At 38.6% G+C, this 18986-nt stretch overlaps 1 protein-coding gene across 5 annotated transcripts in view; it reads right to left on the bottom strand.

Moving 5' to 3' along the window:
* Nucleotides 1-18986, bottom strand: part of NPHP1 (nephrocystin 1) — a 60043-nt gene that overhangs the window by 26599 nt on the left and 14458 nt on the right. For 3 of the 5 annotated variants that reach the window (XM_043604020.1, XM_043604024.1, XM_043604022.1), the window contains exons 7-11: nt 16606-16706; nt 16243-16285; nt 14847-14934; nt 13175-13269; nt 11002-11130 (exon numbers count right to left, since the gene is read on the bottom strand). In XM_043604020.1, coding sequence (XP_043459955.1) covers nt 11002-11130; nt 13175-13269; nt 14847-14934; nt 16243-16285; nt 16606-16706 — 456 coding nt within the window. The remainder of the gene's footprint in view (nt 1-11001; nt 11131-13174; nt 13270-14846; nt 14935-16242; nt 16286-16605; nt 16707-18986) is intronic. The other 2 variants (XM_043604021.1, XM_043604025.1) reach the window with 1 other exon arrangement.

Raw genomic sequence — 18986 nt, 5'->3', positions numbered from 1 at the left:
GTAAGACTGCATTTTATCTATTCTAAGGTTCCTCTTAGTTTTTCAAGAAGCGTTTCTCACTTCTAATACCCAAAAAGTCCTTTGCAGTCATCGAAATTGAGGTCTCCTACCATCTCTGCTTTTATCTTTTCAAATTGGACAATCCTGATTTTAATTCGGGAGTAACTTCTTCTGCTTGATAATTTTACACCTTTTTTGGTTTACGGACTCTGAGAGCTAAAAAGGACTTAGTCCAGGGGCGCCTGGGTGGCTCAGTCGGTTAAGCGTCCAACTCTTGATTTCAGCTCAGGTCATGATCTCATGATCCTGGGATGGAGCCCCAGATCAGGCTCTGTGCTGAACGTGGAGCCTGCTTGGGGATTCTCTCTCTCCCCCTCCGTGCCCCTCCCCCGCTCACGCTTGTTCTCTCTCTCTCTCAAAATAAATAAACACTTAAAAAGTACTTAGTCCAAATACCTCATTTTACATTTGCAAAAACTTCAGCAAGAGCGGGTGAACAATTGGCTCAGAACCGCTCTGTTTTCTGCACAAACCCAGAACACAAAGGATGAGGTAATCAAGGAGTCAAAAAGTTTAGAGGCTTCTACTTAGCAAATTGTATTAAGAATACATAAGGACTTCTGCTCAAGATGGCATGTCGAATTTGTACATTAACACGGTGGCTCTGCTCCCGACATAAAGGAGTGATAATTAAAGAGAGAGAGTAGAACTCAAAAGTAAGATGAACAAGTCAATGGACCATAGATAGAAGGGGAAAGCTGTGAGGAGGGTGGGAGTAAAATCGGGGATCTCCCGGGCTCTGAGTCTAGAAGCAGGATGTGATGGCAAGAGGCTGGCTTTACCTGTTACAGAGGCTGACAGTACTCAACACATGACAGAACAGACAGCCTTACGGCTTGAAGACAGCAGGATGAAAAAGAAATGGTGGCCAACCTTCCCCCTCATAGGAAGTGGTGAACCTAAGCAGGTGAGAGGAAAGAGATGAAGCCATGATACCAGGCTGGGAACCAAGGCAACAAGAGGGCCCTTTCATGAACCTTAGATTAAGAACGTTAAAGTCCACTATAAAATCTGGTTCTAGACTGGAATTGGGGATGGGGTGGTGCTGATGGTAGAAACCACAACACTATTAGGTAGGAGGGAAAAGAGAGTCATATCTTTCATGTAAAATGTGTCTCTAAAGATACGTGAAGAAATCAAATACTGTACTAACAACACAAGAAATAACCCTGAGGATTGAAATTAACAAGATATGTTGATATATGTAATTATATATTGATTGCTTTAAAAAAAAAAAAAAAGCCAGGGACACCTGGGAGGCTCAGTCAGTTAAGTGTCTGCTTCAGCTCAGGTCATGATCTTATTGGTTCGTGCGTTCAAGCCCCATGTTTGGGCTCTGTGCTGACAGCTCAGAGCCTGGAGCCTGCTTCGGATTTTGTGTCTCCTTCTTTCTCTTCCACTCCCTCTCTCTCTGCCCCTCGTCTATTCACACTCTGTCTCTCAAAAATAAATAAACATTTAAAAAAATCTTTTTAAAAGGCCAGATTTACTTCTAGACAACATTAACAAGATGTGGGCAGGGTATTCAATAAAGCATGTTATTAGTATCTTTGATGTGTTAAGAAAAAGACAGAAGTACAGGGTAATTTTAGATTTATGAGAATAATTTATAGCTAAGTAGGTATGTTAAAAATTGAAAGGTAACCACTTAATGGAAATATAATCTGTAGATTCCGAATCAAAAGTAGAAAAAAATGGAAGGTGGACAACAATATTTCAACAGATGACAGGAATGAGAAAAGCAAAGATAAAAGATGATAAACAGAAAAGATACACACAAAGAAGGGAAATAAGTCCAAATATATGCATGTTATAGTGAATGAGGTTTGCCTCATATCTGCTCAATCCAGATATAGACAATACAAAAAAAAAATCATAAGCCTATTTTGCTTACGAATAGTAATGCAAAGATCCCAAACAAATTTTTGTGAACCCAATCAATCGGCAGTATTTCTTTTTAAACAAAATAAAAAGTTTATGATCAAGAAGAGCTTATCCCAGGAATGAAAGGATGTTTCAATATCAGAAGATCTATTATTGTGGTATACCAGCTCAACAAATTAAAGGAATAAAGTCAAATGATCATCTCAATAGATGAAGAAAAGAATTTGCTAACATTCAACATTTACTTGTAAATATGAAAACTTGGAGCAGAGGAGCATTCACCACAGAAAGAGTACCTATCAACAACCTGTAACAAACATCCCATTGGCGAGTCTTCAGAAACACTGACATCTGTATCAGGAAGAAGACAAGGCAGTCTCTCCTGGTAGTCCCTGGCCCAAAGAGTAAGACAGCAAAAAGACATAAGGTATAAAAAGGGGAGAGACAAAACTGTCTTTATTTGCAGGCAATGCAACTATACACATAAGAAATTTGAGACTATAGAAAGTCTAAGTGACACTATATTTTAAAGGTAGTAGAAATAATCAGCGATTTCAGGGCGCCTGGGTGGCTCAGTCGGTTGAGCATCCGACTCTTGACTTCGGCTCAGGTCATGATCTCACGGTTCATGAGATCTCTCTCAAAATGAATAAAATTAAAAAAAAAAGAAATAATAAGCAATTTCAGTAAAGTTTTGGGATATAAGATCAACTTCCAAATGACAACAGCTTTCTATGCATCAATCATAACCACTTAGAAAATATAAGAGGTGGGGCTCCTGGGTGGCTCAGTAGGTTAAGCATCTAGCCCTTGATTTCAGCTTAGGTCATGATCTCACAGTTTGTGAGATCAAGTCCTGAATTGGCTCTGAGCTGACAGGGTGGAGCCTGCTTGGGATTCTCTTTCTCCCTCTCTCTCTGTCCCTCCCATGCTCATGCTCTCTCTCTCAAAAATAAACTTATAAAAAGTTAAACAATTTCAAAAAAAAAAAAAAAAGAAAAGAAAATATAAGAAGAAGATTCCAATTCATATAGCTACCAAAACTAGCTAATTTTCAGGAAATAATAAGGCAGGGGGAAGGTAAATAGAGAAACAAGTTAATGATAATAAAAGGAAGTAAAAAGAAATCTTCCAGAGCTGTACTATCCAATATAGTACCCACTGGTCGCATGTAGCTATTTAACTTTAACTTTAAAATTTAAATAGTCATGCTAGCCATGTGTGAAGCCACATTGGGTTAGTGGCTACCATGCTGGATAGCACAGACATAGAATATTTCCATTATCACAGAAAGTTCTATGGGCAGTGCTACTCCAGAAAGTGAGGCATTCTCTGTGATGGCTGACCCAGTTTCTTCAAGTTAATGGCACAAAAATTAAAAGGCAGGATAAAGGAGACTGCTGGATTAAAAGAGACTTAAGATACATGACAACCGAATGCAATGTTTGGACTTTGTATGGATCAGAACAAGTATACAAAGAAAAATTTTAAAACAACCAGGAAATCTGAATATGGGCTGGGTATTAGATAGAAAAATGGAATGATTCTTAATATTGCAGAGGGGATAATGGTGGTTATGTAAGAAAAGTGGTTATGTACGAAAAGTGCCTGGGTGGCTCAGTCAGTTAAGGGTCTGACTTCGGCTCAGGTCATGATCTCACAGTTCATGGGTTTGAGCCCCGTGTCCGGCTCTGTACTGACAGCTCAGAGCCTGGAGCCTGCTTCGGATTCTGTGTCTTCCTCTCTCTCTGCCCCTCCTCCACTCGCTCTCTTTCTCTCTCAAAAATGAGTGGACATTAAACAAAGTGGTTATGTAAGAAAATGTTTATATGTTTATACATGCATAAATATTGATTCATAGATATATAGGAATAAAATGGAATGTCAAAAGTTTTCACTACAATGCTTTTATAAAAAAGGAAGAAAAACATTGGGGATAGATTAGCCAGTTGAGCAAAATCTTGATAATTATACTATTCTCTCTACTTTTGTGAATGTTTGAAAAACTTGATGATAAAAATTTGATTTTTAAATGAAAAGGCAAAGGCAGACTGTAAATAACCATGTCAATCAATTACCGATGTGACTTATGTTTTACCATCTTTTAAAAAAGTCAGAGTTTCAAATGTGTTACTCAGTAACATTCTTGATATAGGGACCCAGTGCTGTCCAATAGAACTCTAATAGAACTTTCTGTGATAATAAATACATTCTGTGTGTGCTATCCAATATGGCAGCCATTAGCCACATATGGCTATCAATCACTTGAAATGTAGTTGGTGATACTAAGGAACTAAATTTTAAATTTCATTTAATTTTAATTAAGTTTTAAATTAATATGCATTTAAAGTTATTTTAAATTTAAGTAAATAATTATTTAAATTTGAATAGTAACATTCAGCTAGTGGCTACTATATTTGGATTTGGACAATGATCCAATTTGCAATAAATATGATGATATATTTATCTAAAAATGACAAAACCCCCAAATATTTGTATTTAAACAAGAACCATGCAAGACTTTTATAAAGAAAATTATGAAACATTATGATAAAATAAAAATGAAGATCAGAATACATAGAAAGATCATATCATATGTTTAAGGCTTTATGAGTTAATTCTGTAAAGCTTCTACTAAAATGAATCTAAAAATTCAATGCAATTCTACTAAAAATCCCAACTGGGTTCTAAAATGTAATTTAACAAGTTGATGCTAAAATTCATATGGAGGAGCAAATAGTCTAGATTAGTTAAGCATAATTTATATAGAAAGCAAACTGAGGGGACTTGTCATATTATAAAGCCATAGCAGTTAAGACTATTATTGGTCCAGGGAAAGACAAATACACCAATTGATCAGAACAGACACCGGAACCCAATCCATATAGAGATGAACACTTGTTACATAACAGAGCCGCCTTGCAAGTCATGGGGAACAGATGAACTCTTCAATAAATGTTATTGAGACAACTGGCTATAAATATGGAAAAAATAAAACTAGATCTCTACTTTACAAAATACATAGAAATAAATTCTAGGTAGAGTCAATACCACAGTGAACAGAAATATTTAGAAGAAAATAAAAGAGAGTATCTTTATGATCCTGACATAGGGAAGGATTTCTTTTTTAATTTAATTTAATTTAATTTAATTTAATTTAATTTTATTAATATGAAATTTATTGTCAGATTGGTTTCCATACAAGGGAAGGATTTCTTAAACAAGACATGAAAAGCATAAACCATAAATGAAAAGACTGATACAGCTAACATCCATGAACTTTAGAACTTCTGTTCTTGGAAGCGAACTTAAACAACACAAACTTAAATGCCAACCCACAGACCTGGAAGTGCTTGGAATGCAAATAACCAACAAAATGTCCAGTATTTATCAAGAATTATAAATCAATTATATATTTAACATACTTATATTAAGTTATACGAAGCTTGGAAATCCAAATGAAAGATTTAAATTTATAAAAATCCAAAAGAAAAATGAGCAAAAGACACAAAAGACAATTCATAATGATGGAAATCTGATTGGTTAATAAACATAAGAAGAGACATTTAAAAACACACTAGATATCAGGGAAATCAAAACCAAAACCACAATGAGATTCCATTTCATACCCAAAACATTGGTAAGATAATACCGATTGTGAAGATATGGAGAAACTGGGATCACGGCCGTATTACCTGGAAGAACCTCTGTGGAGAATAATTTGGCATTATCTAACACAGTAATCCACCATTCAGCAATCTACTCCCAAGTACACTTATACATATTCTAAAGCCTTGTCTCACATGAACGCAAATCAACGTGTATAAGAATGTTCCCTGAAAGACTATAATAGTAGAAATGTTCAAGAGAATAAGGGATAAATGGTGGCATGTCCCTGTAATGAAATACCACTCAACAGTTAAAAAGAACGACCAAGAGCAAAATCCATCAACTTGGATAAAACATAAAGGGAGAAAAAAGAAATTTGCAGAAGGTACAAGGATATGATACCATTTTATAAAGCATGGGATTATTAAAAATTAGGCTGTATAAAGTTAATAAAACAAAATTTAGGATAAGGGTTATCTATATGGAGGGAGGAAACCAGCAGGATGTGGAAGGGATACATTGGGGCTTTCAATCATACTTGCAGTATTTACTTTTCTTTTCTTTTCTTTCTTTCTTTCTTTCTTTCTTTCTTTCTTTCTTTCTTTCTTTCTTATGTTTATTTATTTATTTATTTAAAAAAAAATTTTTTTTTCAACGTTTATTTATTTTTGGGACAGAGAGAGACAGAGCATGAACGGGGGAGGGGCAGAGAGAGAGGGAGACACAGAATCGGAAACAGGCTCCAGGCTCTGAGCCGTCAGCCCAGAGCCTGACGCGGGGCTCGAACTCACGGACCGCGAGATCGTGACCTGGCTGAAGTCGGACGCTTAACCGACTGCGCCACCCAGGCGCCCCAATAATAGACTAGTTTTAATGAGAAGTCTTAGGTTTACGGAAAATTGAGCAGAAAGTACTCATTTTTTATTTTAAAAGAAGTTAAAGTACTTATTACAAACTTGGAGGCTTCAATAGAATTAGGTGATAAGGCCATGAGTGTCTGTTACGTTATTCTCTGCATATTCCTTTTTTTGTTTGTTTTATTTATTTATTTTGAGAGAGTGTGTGTTGAGTGGGGAAGGGGCAGAGAGAGAGAATCCCACGCGGGCTGAGCACTGCCATCGCAGAGCCTGACATGCAGTTTGAACTCATAAACCGTGAGATCATGACCTGAGTTGAAACCAAGAGTCAAATGCTTAACTGATTGAGCCACCCAGGCACCCCTCTGCACATTTCTATGTTTAAAATTGTTCATATTTTTAAAAATATTGCTAATTCCAACAAAAATAAGGTGAGTATAAAATAGATCTAAAAGGAGACAAGTAAACAAATTGGAAAATTATAATGTTCCAAGATCTGAAAGATTCTAAATGTGAGCTACAGGCTTGCTTTCTATTTCTCTTATTGGCAAAACAGATGGGTAATTAGTGGATGTATTATTTCTTAGTGAGTACTTAAGGGTTTTTAATTCATGTTTTAAAAGGGTGAAATATACAATGGTGGTGATTCTGAAATGTGTTAAACATATCAGACAAGTTAAAAGAAACATACAGTGAACTCTCATATACTCATCACCTAGATTTTACCATTAACATCTTACTATCCTTGCTTTATCACATATATCATCTATCTATCCCTCAATTCATCTTATTTTTTGATGCGCTGCAAGCCTGCAGACATTAGTAACCTCTCTCTAAACTAGCATGCATATCATTAACTAGAGTTCATTTTTGATTCACAGTTATTTTTTGACGTAAAATTTAATATAATGAAATTTACAAACCTTAGTTTTATTTTATACATAACGTCCAATGTGGAGCCAGGAAAGTGAACTGGCTAGGGATCATAGGTCCTGAGGCACGACACAGTGAGTGCTGTCAGTGGAGGCCTGGTGAGGAGCGTGAACTTCTACCAGGGCCCCAGAGTCAGGAAGCACACTGTCCCCCCAGGGATGTGAGTAGAAGCCAAGTGAGGAACCTGGACTTCCATTCTCACCTGGGGTGGTGAGGTGCCACCTACCTTCCCTTGACACCATGGTGTCAGGGGCCTGCTAAAACAGAAGTTAAAATAAGATCCAGAAACCCGTAATACCCAAAATGTCCAAGATACAATTGAAAAATCACTCATCATACCAAGAACCAGGAAAACCTCAGCTTGAATGAGAAAGGACAATCAACAGATGCCAACACTGAGATGACACAAATGTTGGAATTATCTGACGCCTGAAAAGCAGACACCTAAAAATACTTCCATAAGCAACTATGGACATGTTTGAAACTAATTCAAAATACAGAAAGAAATACAAACTCTCAACAAAGATATGGAAGATAAAAATGAACAACCTAGCGGAAACTCTAGAATTGAGAAACACAATAACCAAGGTGTGCACAAACACACACAACTCACTGGACAGACTCAAATGTTGAATAAAAAAGCAAAGAATCAGGGAGCTTGAAGGTAGGAAAATAGAAATTATGCACTATGGGGGCGCCTGGGTGGCGCAGTCGGTTAAGCGTCTGACTTCAGCCAGGTCACGATCTCGCGGTCCGTGAGTTCGAGCCCCGCGTCAGGCTCTGGGCTGATGGCTCAGAGCCTGGAGCCTGTTTCCGATTCTGTGTCTCCCTCTCTCTCTGCCCCTCCCCCGTTCATGCTCTGTCTCTCTCTGTCCCAAAAATAAATAAACGTTGAAAAAAAAAATTAAAAAAAAAAAAAAAAGAAATTATGCACTATGAACAACTAAGATAAAGCTGATGGGGGAAAAAAAAAAACAGAGCCTCAGGAACCTGTGGGATTATAACAAAAGATCGCACATTCATGTCATCAGAGTCCCAGAAGACAGTCTGGAGCTAGAGAAGTATTCAAGAAAATTATGGCTGAAATATCCCCAAACTTGGCAAAGGACATAAGCCTCTAGTTTAAGAAGCTGAGCAAACCTTAAACAAGATAAACCCAAGAAATCCATGCCCAAGTACATCATAAACATATAAAAACGAAACCCATATGTCTTGAAAGAAATAACACCTAGATTTACCAATAAGGGAACACCAATTCTAGTGACAGTGGATTGCCATTCAGAAGCCATAGAACGAAGGGGCACAGTATTTCTCAAGTGCTGGAAGAAAGAAAGAAAGAAAGAAAGAAAGAAAGAAAGAAAGAAAGAAAGAAAGAAAGAAAGAAAGGCCAAACCATAATTCCATATCTAGTGAAAATATCCCTCAGGAATAAACGGGAAACAGGCATTTTTGGATAAAGAAAACCAACGAGAATTTGTAGCCAGCAGAAAGAGTGGTTAAAGGAAATTCTCTCAACAGTAAGAACATGTTAAAATCAGGAAACTTTTAACGTTAGGAAGGAAGGAAGAACAACGGAAAGAGTAAAAATAAGGATAAATACAACAGATTGTCTTCCAAGTTTTCTAAATTATGCTTGATGGCGGAAGTAAATATAATACTGTGTGATGTGGTTCTTGATGGTTCTAGAGTTCAAACTTTACATAGAGTTTTAACAATAATGCTTTTATTCCCTAGAAGTAGGGAAGCACTCTTAGGTAAATAGCACAAGTATTCATATAACTATTAACTATCGTCTCTAATTTGTCAATTGGAACTTTGACATAGATTAGTTACATAAATTCCCTTCTGTTATTTTTAATGAATAACTTCTAATATCTTGATATGTTAGATCAATAAAATTCCAGTCTTTAGGTTCTCATTCATGAGCATAGGGAGAGGGAAAGTGAAATATCAAACCAGATCTAAGCAAAGAAGGCAATTCACCCTTTTTTTGGTCGCTGATGACACCTACTGGCTTATTAATGGCAGTGTTTTGTGCAGGGTGTGTAGAAATGAGGGAGGATCACTGGAATGACCCGGTTCATTTATTTATTCCCAGTTCCGAAAGAAAGAAAGGCACTGGGAGCTGTAAGTAGACTCAGCATGAGTGAAGCTAAACCCACAAACTCCTCCAAATCTGATCAGCTCTCAGTGCTCCCTATCTCATTGAGTGTCACCACCAACTGCCCGGATGTGGAAGCCAGAGACCGAGTGGCATGTTTGACACTCCACTCTCCCTCACCCTCCATCTGCAAGCCAGCGTCAAATTGTGGTTTTTACGGTCTACGTATCCCTGTAGCCACGGTTCTCCTCTCCGAGATCTCCACTTCCCCAGACTAAGGTATCCGCTTCCTATCTCATCTAGCCACATTTATGTTCTATGTATTTTCTAAGTGCTTTACTATTATATTAACTCATTTCATCCTCACATGGACCCTAAGAGATGTGTACCAGATGAGGAAAGTGAGAGAGAGTAGGGCCAAGTAATTTGGTCAGCATCCCACACCAAGCTTGTGGAGCCGAGGTTCATCTGGGGCAAATGACTGACTCCAAGTTTTGTTTTCTTGGAGGCGCCACGGGCTGCCCTTTGACCACCACACTGTGCCAAAGACCCCAAATGGTCTACTCATGTCCTTCTGGCCCCCCTTGTAATTCATCTCCAAAGAAGAGCCAGAGATATTCCCAAAGTGTAAATCTAAACTCTGTCACTTCCTCCAATGACTTCACTGTCTTTAGGATAAAGACAAAACTCCCTTACATCATGGCTTACAGTGTCTCATACCGTGTTCCTGATGTCTCCCATGTCACCCCATCCCACACTTCCTCTTGCCTCTCTCCACTTGGCCACACTGGCTTTCCCGAGTCCTTCCCCACCAGGGCCTTTGCCTGTGATGTTCCTTTGGCCAGGCTCCTCTTCCCTTTTCCCTTCGCCTTCTAAAGGCCTCTTCGTCCATAGATCTCAACCCGAGAACCCCTCTCAGGAGGGAGCTTAGACTCTCAACATGAGAATTCTTTTCTAACGCAGCAAGTGCTGTAAACTTCTCTCTAAGCAATATTTTGTTAACATCCCACAAATTACAAATTCCATCTAAGCACTGTATTTAAGCCGTGTCTCACAAACAAATCAATTAATTTGGCAAGAGTCACGAAAAAGGACACAAGCAAACTTTGTAAGGTGCTGGTAATGCTCCATGTCTTGATCTGGATGTTGATTATACAGGTGTACATTTGTAAAACATAAACTACTCTGTACACTCAAGAGCTGAACTATATATGATACTAGAATACAGGCATCAGTACCTTTTTTTGTAAGTGAGAAATCTAAGGCTCAGAGGAGTTAACTGGGACATATACACCAACATCATACACTTGGCAACGGAAAGAGCCAGGAATTAAACCTATGCCATCAGAGCCTTACAGTCTGCACTCCACCACATATTATTTTATATGTACACATAAACATACAGAGAGAGAGAGAGAGAGAGAGAGAGAGAGAGAGAGAGAAATTGAAAGAGAGACAAACAGAAAGACAAACTCAATGCAGTACATGTTTAATATGCAGCATTAACAAAGTATTCTCCTATCCTGATTGATCTGTTTTCCTCCGCAGTAAGCTCACCTTATTTCCATCAAACAGACAGAGGCTAACATGTCTACTGAGCACCTGGATGCTTGTTCCTGGAAGAGGAATCATTTTACAGCTCCAGAGGGTCAGAATGAATGAAACACGACTTGGTATTGACTTAATCTGAGAAAAAAAAAATGGTTATAAAAACAAGGCTTACTTTATGACTTATAAGACAAGTTCATTTTCAAAGCATTTTTAATAAATACTTTAAATGCACATAGAATAAAAAAGGATGAAAGAAAAAAACTTACACATAAACCTATGCACACAAGGAAGGTTTCAATAGTCCACTCCACTTAAATAAAAACCTTTGGTAAAATTTCCATAAATCTTTCTATTTGAAACATTTGCATTGGGGGGGGGGGTGGTAAATGCATAAAAATCATAATGAAAAAATAGTACAACTAGGTAAAACGTATGACCTGATCATGGAATCACTGGATTCCAGGTTCATTCTTACAATTCATTCCTATATAACATAGGCAACTATAGAAGGTCACCACAGCATAGTAACCAATGACCCCTGACATTAATATCCGGCTGGCTCCTCCTTGTTTTAATTCCAAGCATTTACCTACATTGCTTCTTGGCTTCTTATACAGATGCTTTGATAGAATGCACCGGCCATTGGATATGATTATTCAGTTCTACTTCACAAGTATAGTTCAGAATGTCAATAAATAAATCGCCACTCTGGTTTCTTATTTAAAGACATCTTTGATTCTTAACATTCTGCTTGATGGTCATGAGCCTTTCCATTTAAGTAACATTTTTTTTTAATGTTTATTTGTTTTAGGGAGAGAGAGAGAGAAACAGAGTGCAAGTGAGGAAGGGGCGGAGAGAGAGAGAGGGAGGCACAGAATCTGAAATAGGCTCCAGGCTCTGAGCTGTCAGTACAGAGCTGGACACGGGGCTCGAACTCATGAACTGTGAGATCATGACCTGATGCGAAGTCAGACGCTTAACTGACTGAGCCACCCAGGAGCCCCTCATTTAAATAACTTATATCATTGAAAAAATAAGGCAATATCTAACAGCTTGTCACATTTTCAATTTAAGAAATAAGAGCTGAAGGGGCACCTGGGTGGCTCAGTTGGTTAGGCGACTTTGGCTCAGGTCATGATCTCGCAGTTTGTGACTTTGAGCCCTGCATCGGGCTCTGTGCTGACAGCTCGGAGCCTGAAGCCTGCTTCGGATTCTGTGTCTCCCCCTCTCTCTACCCCTCCCCTGCTCATGCTCTGTGTCTCTCTGTCTCTCAATAATAAATAAACGTTAAAAAAATATTTTTTTTAATAAAAAAAAAGAAAAGCTGAATATTTAGTTCTCTGGGTACAAGTTCATAAAATTAAATGCCCTTCATGCAGGTTCTAGTACACTAAACAGACCAAATGCAACATTATTATTGACTTGAAATAAAAGACACTTTATATACTAAGGAGGTTCCAGGCAAAGTTCAGGTTGAGAGGAGAAAATTCTACACCACTCTCCCGGCAAAACCTAACCACGCTGGGTCCTCTTATTTTTCCCTTGAGGCTCTGAAAAAGGGAGGGAGAGAGGGCAGAAGGTCAACGGGAAGGGGGGTGATGTGCTCTAATGTGGTTCAACTCTGCTAAAAGGGAGGAGGCTAGAATTAAATATAAAGACTATTTCCCACTTCAAATACTCAGAATACCAGGAATCCTTTACTCCAAGCTCTCCCCAAAACAAGTATAATCATAAAAGACTTTGAACTTCCTCATTCCAAGTTAATCTAACACTTACTGAGTTATCATGTGCCAGGCACTGTTCTAAGCCCTTCACACATATAATGTAATTCAGTAACCCTATGTTGGAACTATTATTATTAGCATTCCCTTTTCTAATTGGGAATTTTCTAATTTTCTAATGAAGAAATTGAGGCAAAGAATGATTCAGAGAGATACCTAGTATTATTTCCTTTGTAACAATGGCAGAAGAGAGCAACAGAGAAAATAAATAAAATAAAGTCAAGATAACAAATCCAAGTTTTGTCTTAGCAATGAAGTTATCACCGTTTAAAAATTAAAATACAGAAACAATTTTTTTATTTTCAATAACGCATTAATCAATTTACATGTTATTCATATACTTGCAACCATGATAAAATCTGGAAAGGTGTAATTTTATTGATAGCGACCATACTCACCGTGCCTGCTTTAGCATCCCACATTAGATCTCTGAAGGCCAGCTGTGAAGGAGTGAGCTCTGGTTGTAAGAAGTAACTTGCTTGAAATTGATTCCCTGCAAAGCCAAGTTTTCCTTTATTTTCTTACAAAGAAAGGAATGAAATCCTAAGCCAAAAATCTATAATGCTATGCCACAAATTTAGGAAACAGACATCCAAAATGCCAAGCTACCTACTAGAACTTGCTTTCTAAGGCATATATGCCGATGGGGATTTATTTGTGTGTAAAAACAACAGTAGAAAATATAGAAGCACATAAGGGCTGATCTTAAAGCAGTTTTAAGAAAGATCTTAGTGGGTTAGGGGAGATGGGCTAGATATTAAGAAGGGCACTTGTGGTGAGCACTGGGTGTTTTATGTAAGTGATGAATCACTAAATTCTACTCCTGAAACCAATATTGTACTGCATGTTAACTAAAATGTAAATAAACAAAAAAAGAAAAACTCCTGTTACTAGAGTACATCTCTGCAATATAGCTGGTTAAAAAGGAGAGCTTCAGAAAAAAACAAAACAAAACAAAAACTTTTACGCCAGTAACCTGCCCTGTCATGAAGATGATCCATTCAAATGTTTTTGTAAAATGCAGAAAATCTGTGAATACCTTTTAGAAAAATATATAATCATTAATTTCGTTTCTTCAGACAAAATCATTTTTATAGTGTTCTCCCATACATTAGTTGTGAAGAATACTGATTATAAAATCATTTATTCATTTGAGAAATCATTTCTGAGTTCCCACTGTGTGCCAGGCCCTCTGCTAAGACCTGCAAATACTCACAAAGTATGTGAGTCAGAGAAATACAGCCCCTGCCCTCATTAGTTTACAGCTGAGTGGGGGAAATAATAAAAACAAAATAAGTAGAAGAGGGTAAGTAAAATAATTATAAATTAACGTAGGTCCATAAAGCGTGCTCAAGCGGAAGGGTGTAGGGGGCACCCACATTGGTCAAAGGAGACCTCTCCAGGAAGGTGGAATTGCCCCTGGGATGGATGCAAAGGATGGGAAGGAGTTGCGCATTCAGGGAGGGCTAAGAGCCTTGCAGCAGAGGAACTCAAAGCGGCCCTTCCACAGATAACACAACACTTCAGGCTATACCGGAGATCCTCCCCAACATTATTTCTCTTTACCCAGCTTACGGGCAAACGTTGTCAAGTACAGAGAAATCCAAGAACGAATAAGAAAATGCACATGCAAATGGATAATAGCTCTTCAGAAAAGTCTTTCTGTGAAGAAATGGAGAGAAAGGGAGGCTTTGGCTAGAATGAGGGAGGGTGAGAAGGGCTGGTGTTCTTAAAAGGTGCAGGTATCAGGTGTGTTGGTACTATGACGAGGGAAGAAGCCAGTGTGGGGAAGGGCGGCGGGCTGCAGATACACGAAAGGGCTGACAATTAAGAATCATTGTTTTTGAAATAAAGCAAAGGGACTAAAACCCAGAGCACACAGGCTGGCGGCTGACAGGGTCAGGGATCCTTCCTCCACTGTCACAGGAAAGATGAAGGAAAAGATGAGAACTAGAAAGATGTGATATTCAACATCCTTTTAAACAACTCGTTTTGGCTAAAACCAGAAAATTAATCCCAAAGGCTGACTGCTTAACTACAAATCTGTGGTGGCTCACAGACGCGCGTTACCTTCCTCCAGAAGCTGGAAGAGCATGGAAGGCCTGAACCCCGAGGGAATAGCTCCCATTGTGGTTAGCACATCAATAGTGTTTATCTGCTGGAGACAGTAAAAACCAAAATCAGTTGTTTTCATTTGTGTCTCCTCACCTCTATAATACTTTCTCTTATTGCTATAGCAACTACAACCCAAAGTAGGAAAACACAAACATGCAGACTTCAGTGGACAAATACAGCAACTTAGCCCCAAATTCCTGAGGATGCCATCATCGAATCCTGGCCTCTCCCAAGGACCTAAGCCCTACGCATCTAAGCCCTACGCAGTGCCCATCTCTGAGCTCCAGACCAGCTGTTTCCTGTACATCTTTCATCAAAATGTCCCTCCCCGTGTCCTGCTCTACAGTGTGCTGCCACGTAACAGGTGAGTTAACGTCGTAAACTGATACGCACTGAAGAATTCGTGTCTTTTTTTTGTATATGTGTACGCACACACATACATACACGAGTACGTCCATGTAAGTGATACGTGGTGTAAAAGGTCAGAAAGGATATTTACTAAACTATTAATGGTGATCCCTTCTGGGAGGAAAGGAGTGGATTTTCACTTGGTTATGTGACTTTTAAAAATGATAGGAATGGGGGGGCACCTGGCTGGATCAGTCAGTTGAGTGTTCGACTCTTGATGTCGGCTCAGGTCATGATCTCGTGGTTTGTGAGTTTGAGGGCTGCATCTGACAGCCTAGAGCCTGTTTGGGATTCTCTCCCCCTCCTCTCTCTCTGCCCCTACCCTGATCATGCTCTCTATCAAAATAAATAAACTTAAAAAAAAACTTTTAAGGGGCGCCTGGGTGGCTCAGTCCGTTGAGCCTCCGACTTCGGCTCAGGTCATGATCTCGCCCTCTGTGGGTTCGAGCTCCGCGTGGAGCTCTGTGCTGACAGCTCAGAGCCTGGAGCCTGCTTCCGATTCTGTGTGTCCCTCTCTCTCTGCCCCTCCCCTGCTCATGCTCTGTCTCTCCCTCTCTGTCAAAAAGAAATAAAACATTAAAAAAAAATTTTTTTTAACCCAAACTTTTAAATGATAAGAATATGGATAATTTCTCACTTTTTTGAGCTTTTTAGAATTTTTCATATTGACTGGAATTTAATATCTTTACCCAAATGATAGAAAACTCAGGCAGAATCAATAAGAAATAGTTGCAAGCCCTCAATTCTACTCTTCTTACAGAAGAGGCCTAATGAGAAATATTACATGAACCGTATGTTTTATGCTCTGTACATTTCGTGCCCTGTACCCTGTTTAAGATCCAAAGCTATCTTCCAAAGTCTCCATCCTGTTTTGAATCTGAACTCTATCAGAACTATTAGGTAACAAAACAAGACATCGTTTAACAGGACAGGCAATACAAACCTCCGAGATAGCTTTCCGGACGGCATTCCAATGAGAATCAGTTCTGGGGGAGAAAAAAAAGCAAGGTGAATGCACAGACAGCCCACGACTATTTACGCAATTAGCATCATTAATCAAAGAACAAAATATTGAATTGTCAGTAAGTTCTAAAAACGTAGAAGTCTCTAAAAGAAACCGAGATAGAAAAATATCACGCACTAAAAATAATCACAAAATTAAAGTAGTACTGAACCAAACAGTAATATGAAAAGCCCAGTTCTCAAAATGCAAGTTATCTCCATTTCAAGAGATTCTTGAACTATGTACAACAGTAAAAATAAAAAGTTCCTTAAACTCACTTTGATATCCTTTCCCACCTTTTACCTTTGTTTAACTGCTGCCCCTTCTGCTGTTTGGTCCCCCACCTCTGTATCTTCTTCGCTGCCTTCTTCACTTGAGTCTTGGCCTTCTTCTTTATTATAGGGCTGAAAAATTATTGAAATATCAAGCGCTTTTTTTTTTTTTTAATTTTTTTTTTTCAACGTTTATTTATTTTTGGGACAGAGAGAGACAGAGCATGAACGGGGGAGGGGCAGAGAGAGAGGGAGACACAGAATCGGAAGCAGGCTCCAGGCTCTGAGCCATCAGCCCAGAGCCTGACGCGGGGCTCGAACTCACGGATCGCGAGATCGTGACCTGGCTGAAGTCGGACACTTAACCGACTGCGCCACCCAGGCGCCCCTCAAGCGCTTTTTATCTAATGCAAAAATCAACCAATAAAAGACTTTCAGAAAGGCTCAACTATTGACAGGAATGTACACGGTGGGTATAATAAGAAATCAGTGGGAAAACTATTTCAACACATTGTTGATAGCTTTGCTAGTTGAAAAAATTACAAGGATAGAGGTAGAGAGCAAGTTTAGTCAAAATAAATTCCAGATGGAAATTATTCCAGTGGAAACAAAGAAGATAGAAATAAAAGAACTATAAAAGAAGAAAATAATCTTGAGATGGGGAAGTCCTTTCCAATTACAATACCAACTCCCAAAATCACAAATGACATGGAAATACTGACAGACTTAGCAACATAATAGATAAACATGGCTGAAGGTCACCAAAGAAAATCTCTGCTACAGATTTCCAAGGGTTAATACCCTTATTCTGAACATATTACAAAACTCTTATAAATCACAATTTTTTAAAATCTTAGAAGAACGGCCAAAAGAACTAAAACAAGGCAATTTACAAAGTAAAAGTAGGGATGGCCAGAAAGCATAGTAAATGATGCTCAACCTCACTGGCAGTACAATGAATGCAAATAAAAAGCACCAACGAGCCTCTTTTTGCCTGTTACCACCATAGCGTAAAGACTGGGGGCAGGCAGCCATCACAGGCACATGCGTAGGGAAACAAGTACTCTCAGAGGCTGGGGACGGGAGTACAAAGAGGCAGAACTTTTCTGAAGGGCAAACTGGCACATTAAATCAAAATATAAAGGCGCAGACCTTTTGCACCAGCAATGAACACCTAGGAATTTAGCTGAAGGGGATAAATCAGATGAACCTACAAAGACGTCTGTGTAGATGGATCACCACATAGGCTGGTACCTACTGTCCACCATTTCTTTTGTAACAGAATCCCTGATTTTAGCAATGAGCCAGCTAGAAGTCTACGTATTCCAAACCCTGCTTGCAGCTGCGTGTTACCAGGAGACTCCATTCTGATCAAGGAGATATCACAGGAAGTTTTTTTGCGTAAATTCCAGGAAATCGTCTTAAAAAGATAGCAGCTCATGCCTTTTGACCTCTTATTCCCCTTTCTTCTTTCGCTTCCTGGAATCATTAAAAGATCTAGCAGCCAACTTAAACTAACGAGATAACCCTTGGAAGGGCTGCCTCCCACTTAAGTACAGAGCGAAACATTAGATGGGGTGTTCAATATCCTTTGATTGCTGGCCTCCACACTTCTTCCACGCGTAAGAGAAATATGCTTCTACCTTATTTAAGCCACTATTTGGGGGGTCTTTTGTATCTCATAGTGGAAGCTAATCACAGCTCCGTGCAACCTAGTTCTTATAGGTTGGAAACCACATGTACATCTACCTGAAATTGGAATACTACGCTACCATTGAAAAGATGATTTAACTTGAACCGTGCAATACAGCAGCCATTGCCATGTGGGACTACTGACACTTGAAGTGTGACCAGTTCACACGGAGATGTGCTGTTTAGGTGTAAAACACACACTGGAATTGGAAGACTTGGTATGAAAAAAAAAAAAAAGGAAAGATTTTTTAATATTGATTATAGGTTGAAATGATAATATTTTGATATATTAGATAATATAAATATGCTATTAAAAATCACCTGTTTCTTTTTCTTTTTTAATGTTTCTTTGAGAGAAAGAGAGAGAGTGGGGGGAGGGAGAGGCAGGGAGAGAGGGAGAGAGAGGATCCCAATAAGGCTTCTCTGTGCTGTCAGCACAGAGACCAACACGGGGCTCAATCTCACAACCTGAGCTGAAATCAAGAGTCAGAGGCTTAACTGACTGAGCCACCTTTTTTAGGTACTTCCTTTTTTCCTTTTTTTAAATGCATGTCATATAATAAATATACATATATGATATATATACAATGAAATATTAAAAAGAAAAAAATATATATATATATTTTGTCTTTATTCCCAGTTCTTGGCAAGAGTTCCTAAAACTCTTGGAATTTCCTGAGTGACAGGAATGTCTTATGTTATTCCTCATAAGTCCCTTTC

The sequence above is a fragment of the Prionailurus bengalensis genome, chromosome A3, assembly GCF_016509475.1.
Source record: "Prionailurus bengalensis isolate Pbe53 chromosome A3, Fcat_Pben_1.1_paternal_pri, whole genome shotgun sequence".
Lineage (NCBI taxonomy): Eukaryota > Metazoa > Chordata > Mammalia > Carnivora > Felidae > Prionailurus > Prionailurus bengalensis.
Note: the sequence above shows the minus strand (reverse complement) of the source record. Positions and strands in the feature narration are given on the sequence as shown.